At 48.3% G+C, this 15,000-nt stretch overlaps 1 protein-coding gene across 1 annotated transcript in view; it reads right to left on the bottom strand.

Annotated features, from left to right (window-relative positions):
* The window catches only part of wnk1b (WNK lysine deficient protein kinase 1b), a gene marked incomplete at its 5' end in the record, with an annotated part of 120,937 nt that overhangs the window by 41,192 nt on the left and 64,745 nt on the right, over positions 1 to 15,000 (bottom strand). Inside the window, 3 exons of the mRNA XM_048268756.1 lie at positions 6,031 to 6,227; positions 7,432 to 7,714; positions 9,354 to 9,573. Coding sequence (XP_048124713.1) covers positions 6,031 to 6,227; positions 7,432 to 7,714; positions 9,354 to 9,573 — 700 coding nt within the window. The remainder of the gene's footprint in view (positions 1 to 6,030; positions 6,228 to 7,431; positions 7,715 to 9,353; positions 9,574 to 15,000) is intronic.

Here is a 15,000-nt window from a genome sequence, read left to right as displayed (position 1 = left end):
GAGGATTGTGGGGGATTGGGGCTGGGTGGGGTGAGAAGGGGTGGGGGGGGGGGTCGGGACAGGTACAGGTGTGTCTCAGTACCAGGGAGGAGCCGTGTGGGGGCTGGTGGTGCAAGAGGTCGGCGTGGCGAGCCCAGCCAAGAGGGAGCAGGCTGCCAAGCGGGGGTGCCTCCCGAGTGTCCGACAGCAGCAGGAAGGCCGGCTGGCTGGGGGGTGTCCTCCTCCACCTCTAAATCTCTCTCCTCCTCTCCTCTCCTCCATCTCTAGATCTCTCCTCCTCTCCTCCATCTCTAGATCTCTCCTCCTCTCCTCTCCTCCACCTCTAAATCTCTCCTCCTCTCCTCCATCTCTAGATCTCTCTCTCCATCTCTAGATCTCTCTCTCCATCTCTAGATCTCTCTCTCCATCTCTAGATCTCTCTCTCCATCTCTAGATCTCTCCTCCTCTCCTCTCCTCCATCTCTAGATCTCTCTCCTCCATCTCTAGATCTCTCTCCTCCATCTCTAGATCTCTCTCTCCATCTCTAGATCTCTCTCTCCATCTCTAGATCTCTCTCTCCATCTCTAAATCTCTCCTCCTCTCCTCCATCTCTAGATCTCTCTCCTCCATCTCTAGATCTCTCTCTCCATCTCTAGATCTCTCTCTCCATCTCTAAATCTCTCCTCCTCTCCTCCATCTCTAGATCTCTCTCTCCATCTCTAGATCTCTCTCTCCATCTCTAGATCTCTCTCTCCATCTCTAGATCTCTCTCTCCATCTCTAGATCTCTCTCCTCCATCTCTAGATCTCTCTCTCCATCTCTAGATCTCTCTCCTCCATCTCTAGATCTCTCTCTCCATCTCTAGATCTCTCTCTCCATCTCTAGATCTCTCTCTCCATCTCTAGATCTCTCTCTCCATCTCTAGATCTCTCTCCTCCATCTCTAGATCTCTCTCTCCATCTCTAGATCTCTCTCTCCATCTCTAGATCTCTCTCTCCATCTCTAGATCTCTCTCCTCCATCTCTAGATCTCTCCTCCTCTCCTCCATCTCTAGATCTCTCTCCTCCATCTCTAGATCTCTCCTCCTCTCCTCCATCTCTAGATCTCTCTCCTCCATCTCTAGATCTCTCTCCTCCATCTCTAGATCTCTCTCCTCCTCTCCTCCATCTCTAGATCTCTCTCCTCCATCTCTAGATCTCTCCTCCTCTCCTCCATCTCTAGATCTCTCCTCCTCTCCTCTCCTCCACCTCTAAATCTCTCCTCCTCTCCTCCATCTCTAGATCTCTCTCCTCCATCTCTAGATCTCTCTCTCCATCTCTAGATCTCTCTCTCCATCTCTAGATCTCTCTCTCCATCTCTAGATCTCTCTCCTCCATCTCTAAATCTCTCCTCCTCTCCTCCATCTCTAGATCTCTCTCCTCCATCTCTAGATCTCTCTCTCCATCTCTAGATCTCTCCTCCTCTCTCTCCTCCTCTCCTCTCCTCCATCTCTAGATCTCTCTCCTCCTCTCCTCCATCTCTAGATCTCTCTCCTCCTCTCCTCCATCTCTAGATCTCTCCTCCTCTCCTCCATCTCTAGATCTCTCTCCTCCATCTCTAGATCTCTCCTCCTCTCCTCTCCTCCACCTCTAAATCTCTCCTCCTCTCTCTCCTCCTCTCCTCCATCTCTAGATCTCTCCTCCTCTCCTCCATCTCTAGATCTCTCCTCCTCTCCTCCATCTCTAGATCTCTCTCTCCATCTCTAGATCTCTCTCCTCCATCTCTAGATCTCTCCTCCTCTCCTCTCCTCCACCTCTAAATCTCTCCTCCTCTCCTCTCCTCCACCTCTAAATCTCTCCTCCTCTCCTCCATCTCTAGATCTCTCTCTCCATCTCTAGATCTCTCTCCTCCATCTCTAGATCTCTCTCTCCATCTCTAGATCTCTCTCTCCATCTCTAGATCTCTCTCTCCATCTCTAGATCTCTCTCTCCATCTCTAGATCTCTCTCTCCATCTCTAGATCTCTCCTCCTCTCCTCCATCTCTAGATCTCTCTCTCCATCTCTAGATCTCTCTCTCCATCTCTAGATCTCTCTCTCCATCTCTAGATCTCTCTCCTCCATCTCTAGATCTCTCTCTCCATCTCTAGATCTCTCTCTCCATCTCTAGATCTCTCTCTCCATCTCTAGATCTCTCTCTCCATCTCTAGATCTCTCTCTCCATCTCTAGATCTCTCTCCTCCATCTCTAGATCTCTCTCTCCATCTCTAGATCTCTCTCTCCATCTCTAGATCTCTCTCTCCATCTCTAGATCTCTCCTCCTCTCCTCTCCTCCACCTCTAAATCTCTCCTCCTCTCCTCTCCTCCACCTCTAAATCTCTCCTCCTCTCCTCCATCTCTAGATCTCTCTCTCCATCTCTAAATCTCTCCTCCTCTCCTCCATCTCTAAATCTCTCTCCTCCTCTCCTCCATCTCTAGATCTCTCTCTCCATCTCTAGATCTCTCTCCTCCATCTCTAGATCTCTCTCTCCATCTCTAGATCTCTCTCTCCATCTCTAGATCTCTCTCCTCCATCTCTAGATCTCTCTCCTCCATCTCTAGATCTCTCCTCCTCTCCTCTCCTCCATCTCTAGATCTCTCTCCTCCATCTCTAAATCTCTCTCCTCCTCTCCTCCATCTCTAGATCTCTCCTCCTCTCTCTCCTCCTCTCCTCTCCTCCACCTCTAAATCTCTCTCCTCCTCTCCTCTCCTCCTCTCCTCCATCTCTAAATCTCTCTCCTCCTCTCCTCTCCTCCTCTCCTCCATCTCTAAATCTCTCTCCTCCTCTCCTCTCCTCCATCTCTAAATCTCTCTCCTCCTCTCTCCTCCATCTCTAGATCTCTCTCCTCCTCTTATCTCCTCTGTCTCTAGATCTCTCCTCCTCTCCTCCATCTCTAGATCTCTCTCCTCCATCTCTAGATCTCTCTCCTCCTCTCCGCTCCTGTTTCAGGTGGCTGTGTTGTGGGGTCTGTGGCGCGTGGCAGTGCCCTGGGTCACCCCTAGGGGGCATAATGACGTACGGGGCTGGCGAACAGGGCCGGCAGGCTGCCGCTGCCTGGCCGAAAAGTGGAGGCCGACTGCAGGGCAGTACGCCTCCAGCGGACACAGAACGCCCGCCGCCACGGCTACCGCCACCGTCAGGGGACAGGCGGGTGCTAAATTGGGGCAGACAGGAAGTGCGGGGGCAGAGTGCACGCAGGGCACGCAAACGGACATGCTACGGCCACGACGTACAGCTGGAGGATGCTGCGAAGCGGAGGAACAGCACATTAACACACACACACACACAGATAAACACACACACACACAGATAAACACACACACAAAATATACACACAGATAAACAGTCTACACATACAGATATAAAACACACACACACACACATAAATATACAATTTACACACACTCATACCAACAGAAGTATTTAGTCCAGCTCACACAAAAAATGAACAACACACACACTCTCTTCACACACACATAAACACACTCCTCCTCTACACACTAGACAAACACAAACAGAGGAACTCAAAGGAGAAGGACACAACACAAACACAAACAACCCAAACAACTCACAGGAACGAGGGATCAGAGACACTGAGATGGAGAGAGAGGAGGGATCAGAGACACTGAGATGGAGAGAGAAAAGGAGGGATCAGAGACACTGAGATGGAGAGAGAGGAGGGATCAGAGACACTGAGATGGAGAGAGAAAAGGAGGGATCAGACACTGAGATGGAGAGAGAAAAGGAGGATCAGACACTGAGATGGAGAGAGAGGAGGGATCAGAGACACTGAGATGGAGAGAGAGGAGGGATCAGAGACACAGAGAAGGGAAGAGCAGCAGCACTAATGTCTCAATCGACGCAAGAGTGTGATTGGTTGTTAGATCACTATTGTCAATCGACGCAAGAGTGTGATTGGTTGTTAGATCACTATTGTCAATCGACGCAAGAGTGTGATTGGTTGTTAGATCACTAATGTCAATCGACGCAAGAGTGTGATTGGTTGTTAGATCAACACTAATGTCAATCGACGCAAGAGTGTGATTGGTTGTTAGATCAACACTAATGTCAATCGACGCAAGAGTGTGATTGGTTGTTAGAAGCACAAGACCACAAGAGAGTGGAGAAGCTCCAGCCTGGTTAGAGCCCCAGTTCTGCTGGAGGCCCGGTGGCGGCCAGGGAAAAGCGAAGTCCAGGAGGGGTCAACTCAGCGCGCCGCTAACGGTTAGCCTTTAGCAGGTTAGAGGGGTCAAGCTGGAGGTCAGGGGTCAAGCTGGAGGTCAGTATGAGACCAGATTACAGACTACTCGTCACGCTCAACACAGCGAGCCCAGGCTGGTAGAGTGCCAAATGGTGGACAAGCACTTCTGGGTCAACAGATACTTTAATGACAATATACAACTCATTGGGAGCAAATAATATAACAAACAAATAACAAAAAGACAAAACTGATAAACAAAAGAGGATCTGAACAGACAGACTGCCTTCAGTTTCTCCATATATGGAGTGGGCGGGGCTTATCTGTGACATCACTGGCAGTGGTAATGTAGTTGCTATGGAGACATGCTCAATAGAAGGGCCTGGCGAGGTCATGTGACTTGGCCAAGGCAAGTGGGAGGAGAAACTGATGGCTGTCTGTTTGCATTGCATCATGGGTACAATACATCAGAAAAAACATGATCAAAAACAAACAATAAATAACAGCACAACCAATAAACAAATGAAAAGACAACAGTGGCAGAGGAAGTGATCTCGTCTAACAGGGGGGTGGGGATTGGAATGCAGGGCGGAGCCCGCAGGGGAGGGGGTGGGGTCAGAGGTGCGTTACCATGGCAGCAGGTAGACTAGTGTGGGCGTGGCCACGGGCCGACTGTGGAGCTGGAACAGGTGAGCGGTTCTCCTGGCATGCAGCAGCCATCATCACACACCTGCTGTGTGTGTGTGTGTGTGTGTGTGTGTGTGGACAGGAGCTTACTCCGGAGGATGAGGCCTTGAAGTGACCATGGTCCACTCCAGCGTAAGCTGCCGTCTGATCCGGCGTCTCCGTGCAGTAGGCGAGGAACACATTCCGTGGTGGAGTGAGTGTGTGTGTTAACGCATGCAACCACTCCAAACCCACAAGGCCCCCTCCATGCATCCAGGACCCCCCTCCCTCACAGACCTCCCCCAAGGCTGTGCACAGGCCCCCTAGTCTAAACACTGAGCAGTGGAGCGCTCACACCTCCTGACTGACCTCAACATCTTCACCTTTTCACCCAACACTCAGCTTCATAACCCAATACTAACCCAATACTCAGCTACATAACCCAATACATAACCCAATACTCAGCTTCATAACCCAACACTGAGCTTCATAACCCAATACTCAGCTTCATAACCCAACACAGCTACATAACCCAATACTCAGCTACATAACCCAATACTCAGCTTCATAACCCAATACTCAGCTTCATAACCCAACACTGAGCTTCATAACCCAACACTCAGCTTCATAAGCCAACACTCAGCTTCATAAGCCAACACTCAGCTTCATAACCCAATACTCAGTTACATAACCCAATACTCAGCTACATAACCCAATACATAACCCATTCTTCAGCTACATAACCCAACACTCAGCAACATAACCCAATACTCAGCTACATAACCCAATGATCAGCTTCATAACCCAATACTAACCCAATACTAACCCAATACCCAGCTTCATAACCCAATACTCAGCAGCTTTATAACCCAATACTCAGCTTCATAACCCAACACTCAGCTTCATAACCTAATACCCATGTTTAACAAGTGTGTGCGTGATTAAATTAAACTCTTTCACTCCAAATAACTACCAGTAAGACATACTAGAGAGCACACACACCTGCTGCTCAGGTGTGCCCTGGTCTGATGAGCCTAATTAGACACACTGGTCTGGATGAGCCAGACTCACCTGCTCAGGTGAGCCCACACCTGTGGTGTCCGTGGCATCCGGTGGCCCTGACCTGTGCACAGCGCCCTAACACCCGCCCCTCACACAGGAGCTCACTCACCATTGGCTGCTGCGCGTAGGCTGCGTGCTGCTGGGCCAGCAGCGATTGGCTGTGCGAGGCAGAGGAGGGCGGGAACGAGCCCTGTGGTTGGCCAGATCCCTGCTGGGGGGCGGGAACAGCGCTGTAGGACATGGCCTGACCCAGGTGCACCTCAGAGAAGATGGACGAACCCTGACCGCTGTCTGCAGCACCCTCCACTGGGAGAGAGAGAGAGAGAGAGAGAGAGAGAGAGAGAGGAAGAGGAAGAGAGGGAGAGAGAGGAAGAGGGAGAGAGAGAGAGAGGGAGAGAGAGGAAGGGGCGGATTGAATGATCGGCTGAGTGTGTGGAGTGTGTGTGTGTGCATGATGTGTGTGTGTTGTGTTGGTGTGGTGTGAGTTTGTTGGAGTGTGTGTGGTGTGGGGTGGTGTTACGTTGTTCCACCTGTAGGGGGAGTAGAACGGTGCTTGTGTTGTGTTCTGTCTCTGCAGGTAGCTGTGCGTGCGCTGATTCAGGGGGCTGGTCCTCCTGCTATTTGAGCCGCCTCCAATCCATCCTGTCGGCCTGTTGCTGGACGCTTTGTCGAGACGTGCTTTCGTCGGCACTTTTGTTATTTGTGTTAACACTTATCCGTATAGTTAATCACATGGCTTAATTTGTTTAATTCCTATTATAGTTTATGGTACTTGCGTTGGCGGTGACTTGGTGATGGGTTTACACTTTTTGTATTACAGGTTTAGTTAGAGTAGGGAAGGAAGACACCGGAAGACTCACCAACTTTTCTGTATTTTGTTTTCAAACGCGAGCAGAAAGTTAATACCATCTTAGTCAGTAAGTCCGAGGGTTTTCAAACGCGAGCAGAAAGTTAACTCCATCTAAACGCGAGCAGAACGTTAACTCCATCTAAACGCGAGCAGAACGTTAACTCCATCTAAACGCGAGCAGAACGTTAACTCCATCTTAGTCAGTAAGTCCGAGGGTTTTCAAACGCGAGCAGAACGTTAACTCCATCTAAACGTGAGCAGAACGTTAACTCCATCTAAACGCGAGCAGAACGTTAACTCCATCTTAGTCAGTAAGTCCGAGGGTTTTCAAACGCGAGCAGAACGTTAACTCCATCTTAGTCAGTAAGTCCGAGGGTTTTCAAACGCGAGCAGAACGTTAACTCCATCTTAGTCAGTAAGTCCGAGGGTTTCTTTTACATTTTGTACTATTTTTCACATACGTTATTCCGTCTGTCTGGGAGCTTTACTTTATTAAATTTGTTAACTTTGCACTCACACGTCGACTCTATGGCTTTCCTTATGTTATGAACCATTCTTTATGATTTATGGTCACATAACAGGTGGGTTGGTGTGTGTGGTGTGTGTGTGTGGGTGTGTGTGTGTGTTGTGTGTGGGTGTGTGGTGTGTGTGTGTGCGTACAGGTCATGGAGATGTTGGGTTGCTGGTACTGCAGCTGCTGCTGTTGTTGTTGCTGCAGCTGCAACTCGTGTTCCGACTCTTCCGGTTCTGCCGGACCCTGCTGCCCTGCTGCTGCTGCTGCTGCCGGCTGGTTCTGGTTGTGGTTCTGGTTCCGCTGGGCCTCCAGCTGGGCCTCCCGCACCTGCTTGCGCTGCTCTCTCTTGCGCAAGATCAGAGACACGCGGTCCTTGATGGCCTTCGCCATCGTTTTGTGGTCGCCATCACACACATAGCCAGAGTCCACCTGTACCCCCACACACACACACAGAACACAGAGTCAGGGGCGCGCGCACATATTCACATACAAACACACACCTCACACACACACACACCTCACACACATAGCCAGAGTACACCTGCATCACACACACACAGAATACAGTCAGGCACGCACACACACACACACACGAATACAGTCAGGCACACACACACACACCTCACACACACACACAGAATACAGTCAGGCACGCACACACACACACACACCTCACACACACACAGAATACAGTCAGGCACGCACACACACACACACACACACACACACACCACACACACACACACAGAATACAGTCAGGCACACACACACACACACACACACACACCTCACACAGACACCTCACAAACACACAGAATACAGTCAGGCACGCACACACACGCACCTCACACACACACAGAATACAGTCAGGCACGCACACACACGCACCTCACACACACACAGAATACAGTCAGGCACACACACACACACCTCACACAAACACCTCACACACACACAGAATACAGTCAGGCACACACACACACACACACACACACACACAGAATACAGTCAGGCACGCACACACACACACACCTCGCACCACACACATAGACCATCTACAGCGCATACACAGAGGAGGGGTGTGTGTGTGCGTGTGTCTCTTAGAGCACAGGCAGGAAGCAAAAGCAAGGACATCTTCTTATGGGGGCGTTCAACATGGCGGCCATCTTTCCCGTTTTCTGTGAGAACTTCCAGCTGAGCACTAATCCATTGTGATGCATTGAAATAAAAACACTGACTTAGAAGCTGCGGTTCTGTAATGACTTTTTTTCTTGAATCAAAGCCTAAACAAAGTTATCATGGTTACAAAACAACTGGCACATCTCTACCCACTGCGTAGGGGTGCATAGCCCATCTTGGGTGGCACATCTCATCTACCCACAATAGCTCTGGGTGGCGAAGTTCAATCTTGCCATCTGACCTCCTGATGGTGTTGCTGGTGCTGGTGTGGGCCCAAGTTCACCTCCCATCTTCTTCGCAGCTCTCTCAATGGAAGCTAACCAGCGGAACTAACCAGCGGAACTAGCCCGAGCAGGAACTAGCAGCGGAAACTAGCCTAGCTAACGAGCTGGAACTGGCTAGCCAGCGGAGCCAGAACTAGCGGCGGAACACATCTCATCTACCCACAATAGCTCTGGGTGGCGGCCATCTGACTAGCTGGTGCTGGTGGTGCTGGAACTGGTGGTACTGGTGTCAACCCAAGTTCACCTCTCCATCTTCTTCTGCCGCACTCTCTCAATGAAGCTAACCAGCCGGAACTAGCCGAGCGGAACTAGGAACTGGCTAGCCCGGCGGAACAATGAACTAGCGAACTAGCTGAAGTAGGAAACTAGCAGGCGGAACTAGCTAACCAGCGAACTAGCTGGCCGAACTAGCCCGGCTAGCTAACTAGCCGGTAGGAACTAGGTAGGGTTAGCGGAAGAAAATCCATTTCTAAAATGGGCGTGGCGGAATATGGTGAATATAAGCTCATCTCAACATACTGTATGTTACAGTAGGTCAATGATCTTAATCCACACACACACACACACCCACCCACACACAGGTACTGTATATCTTGTGTCCTCACCATTTCTTGGGCCACATCTTCAGGCACGTCCTTGTTGAGGTCGAAGGAGAACTCGATGGCCTCGTTGTCCTTGTACTTGCCCTTGAGCTTGCGGACGTCTTCAATGCGCAGCCACAGCTTGATGGCGATCATCTCCCCATCGTCCTCCTCGGCCAGCTCCACCCTCACACCAGTCTCCTCCTGGAAGAAGGCATGGTTCAGCAGGATGTGGATGGAGTACCTGTGGGGGGGGAGGAGGGATGGAGAGGGGGAGTTGAGAATTTGGGCAAATCAAACCCATTTGTGAAAATTGAATAAAACCCTCATGGCCTTTTAAGCAGGCCAATTTTACAGTGGGGGTTACAAAGAGCTGCATGTGTACACACACACACACTCTTAAAGAACAGACACTTACAAGCACACACCCGTACAAACTCACACACATACACACACAGCCATGTGCCAATAACAGCAGTCTTTCAGGCCAGATGACCTCCATCGCATCTCGACCATTCAACACACACACACGCACGCACACACACATGCTGGCTGGAGTAAAAAACAACCCTGCATCAATGTGTCCCCTGTCCAGTGCCCTAGATTGATGACCCTCTAAACTCAAGCCTCATGCATCAAGATGCCGACTGGAACAGCCAAAGACAAGAATAAACCGGCAGTTCTTAGAAATCACGAACACACTTCACAAAACTACATTTGTCAACCTACTGCAGAACAACAATACTTTTCTAGGACTCTCCAACCTACTGCAGAACACCACTTTAGGACTCAATCAGGCTTCTAGAACCTAAAAGACACAAAATGGAGCTATACAAACAATTTTTTACGGTCTATGGGTCTGTTCGAAACGGGTAAAGTTGCTGCCTTTTAATATATCTAACTGGGGAGTGAGGCAGCAAGTGCGGTTCGAAACCGAAAAACTAATTCTGCTGCCGTTTAAGATATCTTAGAATTCCCAAATAGCTCATTTTTGGAGGCAGCATCGATGCACACTTCATGCTCCCTCCTACCCATAATCCCTTGCGGCAATGTCTGAAACAGCTGTGAAGGGTAAACAAACATGGCGGATGACATCGGTAATGGCTGCTGAATCTGTTTAAAATGTAATTTGTGTGATCTTATTTTGCTTAGATTTGTAGATTTGAGATGAGAAATAAACAATTTACTATCTGATTATGCCATTGTTGTAACCATTAATAGTGTCTGGTCTGATATATCTGCCGTCCATTAAAACTAATTTATACCGTTAGCCTGCTATGCACGTAGCTAATTTAGTTTAACGTCAGGCCTTTGCTAACGCCATACCGTAGTGTTAACCAAAGATTCTAGAGTTACTAAGCTCATTTTTAAAAGATGCATTTAATCCAAAGTCATGTCTAGTGAGGCAGCTCTCTATGTAGCGAGGGAGCAAAGTCATGTCTAGTGAGGCAGCTCTCTATGTAGGGAGGGAGGCAGCAGGCAGCGGTCTTCTGTTTCAAACAGACCCTATGGGTGGAGCTCAGACAGGCTTCTAGAACCTCACAGACACAGAGTGGAGCTCAGACAGGGCTTCTAGAACCTCCCCCAGACACAGAGTGGAGCTCAGACAGGATTCCTAGAACCTCACAGACACAGAGTGGAGCTCAGACAGGATTCTAGAACCTCACAGACACAAAGTGGTGCTCAGACAGGATTCTAGAACCCATGACCTCTCCCTGTTTCCATTCCACAAAGTCCCCAGACTAAATCTGAGCAGCATGTGCAGATGTTGGGGAAACAAGTGAGCATGTCAGCTCAGCTGTGGCCCCACAGCACAGATGTGACAGCCAGCTGTGTGGTGGGAAACAAGAGCACGACTCTTTCCGCCTGATGTGAGGGTCAGTCAGCACGCCGCATGACCAGGGTCACAGAGCACAGTACAGCCACTGGACATTCAGCTGCTGTAGTGACCAACACACACACACGCAGGCAGGTCACTGAGTAAAAAACAACCCTGCAACAATGTGTCCCCTGTCCAGTGCCCTGAGATTGATGTCTTGTGTAGAGAGGCTGAATTCCACGGCCCTAAGATGCCATGAGCTCAATGACGGAGATCCCAAGAGAGCCAGGGAGCCGGTCAGATGTTTCCAATAGGAAGTATGGGGCCATGCTGGCTGCACGAGCGCTGGCTGCTAAACATCCTCCAGCGTCCATCTCAGGGTTTCTGCCCCTGTGTGTGTGTGTGTGTGTGTGTGTGTGTGTGTGTGTGTGTGTGTGTGTGTGTGTGTGTGTGTTCTGCCTCTGTGTGTGTGTGTGTGTGTGTGTTCTCTGCCCCTGTGTGTGTGTGTGTGTGTGTGTTTCTGCCCCTGTGTGTGTGTGTGTGTGTGTTTCTGCCCCTGTGTGTGTGTGTGTGTGTGTGTGTTCTGCCCGTGTGTGTGTGTGTGTGTGTTCTGCCCCTATGTGTGTGTGTGTGTGTTTCTGCCCCTGTGTGTGTGTGTGTGTGTGTGTGTGTGTGTGTGTGTGTGTGTGTGTGTGTGTGTTCTGCCCTGTGTGTGTGTGTGTGTGTGTGTGTGTGTGTGTGTGTGTGTTTCTGCCCCTGTGTGTGTGTTCTGCCCCTGTGTGTGTGTGTGTGTGTGTGTGTGTGTGTGTGTGTGTGTGTGTGTGTGTGGTGTGTGTGTGTGTGTTTCTGCCCTGTGTGTGTGTGTGTGTGTGTGTGTGTGTGTATTCTGCCCCTGTGTGTGTGTGTGTGTGTGTGTGTGTGTGTGTTTCTGCCCTGTGTGTGTGTGTGTGTGTGTGTGTGTGTGTGTGTGTGTGTGTGTTTCTGCCCCTGTGTTTGTGTTTCTGCCCTGTGTGTGTGTGTGTGTGTGTGTGTGTGTGTTCTGCCCCTGTGTGTGTGTTTCTGGGAAAAAGAGGAATTCGATTGAGTGTATCCTCTCCTGACATCAGCATGTGATCAGTCCTCTCATCAAAGTCTTCATTAGATTACATACTGGCATAATAATAACAGGGAAAAAGCCCTGGAGATGCAAACACTCACACACACACACACACACACACACACACACACACACACACACACACACACGCACACACCCGCACACACACACACACACACACACACACACACACACACACACACACACAATCTCCCAGGCAGTGTGCTCTGATGCAGTATTGTGTAACAGAGCTCTTGGAGGAACTGGCTTCAGCTTATTACTGAGCTTCATCAGCGAAACATCATACCCTGCTTAAACTTATAGTGCACCACACACACACACACACACACACCAAACACACACTTTAACAATCCAACACACACACTACAGTAGACACAGGAAACAGGGTTAGCGCACACACACACAAACAGTCATACACACACACAATCCGCTCTCTTGCCTTGACACACACAAGTACACACACTGTAGAAGCTTCCAGACTTTCTCATTTAACAATACACACACACACACAGCAACATCTCCAACACAAAACCAATCCAACTCACACACACACACAACAGAGAGCAAATATAAGATCACTGCACTTATGCAGACACACACACACAGGCGCAAGCGCGCACACACACACACACACACACACGCGTTGTAGGTCTATCCATGGGGAGAGCTGTGTTAATTAAACAGCTTAACGAGTTTAACAAGCTTAACGAGTACACAGTCTGCTCAAGGAGGCTGCAGAGTCAGAGATCAAGCTGTGGTCAGTGTAGAGAGCAAAAAAAGCACTGTGTGTGTGTGTGTGTGTGTGTGCGCGTTGGAGTGTGTGTGTGTGTGTATGAATGTGTATGGATGTGTGTGTGTGTGTGTATGAACGTGTATGGATGTGTGTGTGTGTGTGTGTATGAATGTGTATGGATGGATGTGTGTGTGTGTGTGTGTGTGTGTTGGAGGGAGTGTGTGTTGGAGGGAGTGTGTGTGTGTGTGAGTGTTGGAGAGCAGGTGGTCTTAGCAGAGTAAGCGGGCACATTTCTTAATGAACACAAAGCAAGAGTCTGCCAGAAACTTAATCATACAAACTCACAAACAAACTCCTCATTACACTTCATTAGCTCACCTGTCATTAAGGAGCCTCTAATGTGAGTGTGTGTGTGTGTGTGTGCAAACGTGTGACAGTATGTGTGTGCTTGAATGTTTATGGATGTATGTGTGTGTGTGTATGAATGTGTATGGATGGATGTGTGTGTGTGTGAGTGTGTATGGATGAGTATGGATGTATGTGTGTGTGTGTGTGTGTGTGTGTGCAAACATGTATGTATGTGTGTGTGTGTTAGGGCTTTGACTTTTGCCCAAAAATCATATTCGAAGTTTGTTTGTTTATTAATATTAAAATTTGAATATATTCGAATATGTATTAATAATATTTTAACAATTAAATGTCTTCAGTAAGACCGATATTGGTATTAAGATAGACAATAGACTACGTGCACGAAAGGCTGAGTATTTATGTGTTAAAATTGTTATAATTGAGCATAGGGCTGGGCGACAAAACGAGCAGCTTTATATGTATCGAAATAGACATGTAATCGACATCAATAAAAAATACGCTCGATAGAACATTCATAATTAAAAAGCAACACACACCTCCTGCCTTTACGCTGTCCATAAATAAATAGGCTAAATATATCTTACATTGTAGTATGTCAAACTCTACCAGAGTAGGCGATAGAAGTAGGCCTACCTCAACACAGACTCTCAATGAGTCCTTGCCCCGTGCACTCTCTCTCTCCCTCTCAACAGGTGCATCCCTCCTCAGCATGCACATGTAATCCAAACATTAATCGTGCAAGACGACTGGGCTAAATTGCTAATAAATCCGGGTTAGCATCATTAGCACGCTGCACGAATTTGTTCAAAACTGTTGCATTCAAATTGACTGCTAAGTTCTAATCATCTCAATCCCGATGCAAATGGAAAAGTATTTTCCAAGACTCAAACGGGCCTGTCCCAAGGAGAAAAAGTATTCATTTGAAACTTAAACACACATAGGGAAACTGAACAGTCTAACCAGACTATGATAAACTAGCAAATTAAGCTAACTTTACTTTGTTTACAATATGTCCAGGCTTCAACCAGTGCTGCTTTTCATTCAGACTTATGTGCACATTTATTTATTTGAGTGTTTTTCATGATTGTGTTGCCATTTCTTTTCCCTGTTTGCTTTGATTGATAACTGAGGTTCAAATCAGAGGAAGGTTAAGTTTACAATAAAAGTGTCTATTGTGTCTATGTGTGAGCTCACTAAGCACGAACCAGCCAGGATGCTAACATCACCTACAGGAGCCCAGATGGCCAATAATAGCCTTGCTAATGAGATCGCCATTTTACTTCACCAGGCGTGAAAAAAAACTCGGAATCGGAATTGAAAACAGCGTTTACAAGCAAATACATTTATAGAAATTATCTCCATAGGAGAGGGGTTTGAATATTAAGAGATCCCTAAAAGTCGTTCGAATATCTTTAATTTTTAAAATAATCGAATAACGAAGTTCGGAGTCAAAGCCCTAGTGTGTGTATGAATGTGTATGGATGTATCTGTGTATATGAATGTGTATGGATGTGTGTGTGTGTGTGTGCAAACATGTATGTATGTATGTATGTATGTGTGTGTATGAATGTATATGCTTGTGTATGGATGTGTGTGTGTGTATGGATGTGTGTGCGTGCGTGCGTGCGTGCGT

The sequence above is a fragment of the Alosa alosa genome, chromosome 17, assembly GCF_017589495.1.
Source record: "Alosa alosa isolate M-15738 ecotype Scorff River chromosome 17, AALO_Geno_1.1, whole genome shotgun sequence".
NCBI lineage: Eukaryota > Metazoa > Chordata > Actinopteri > Clupeiformes > Clupeidae > Alosa > Alosa alosa.
The sequence above is the reverse complement of the archived record's forward strand: the minus strand, read 5'-3'. Positions and strand labels throughout refer to the sequence as shown.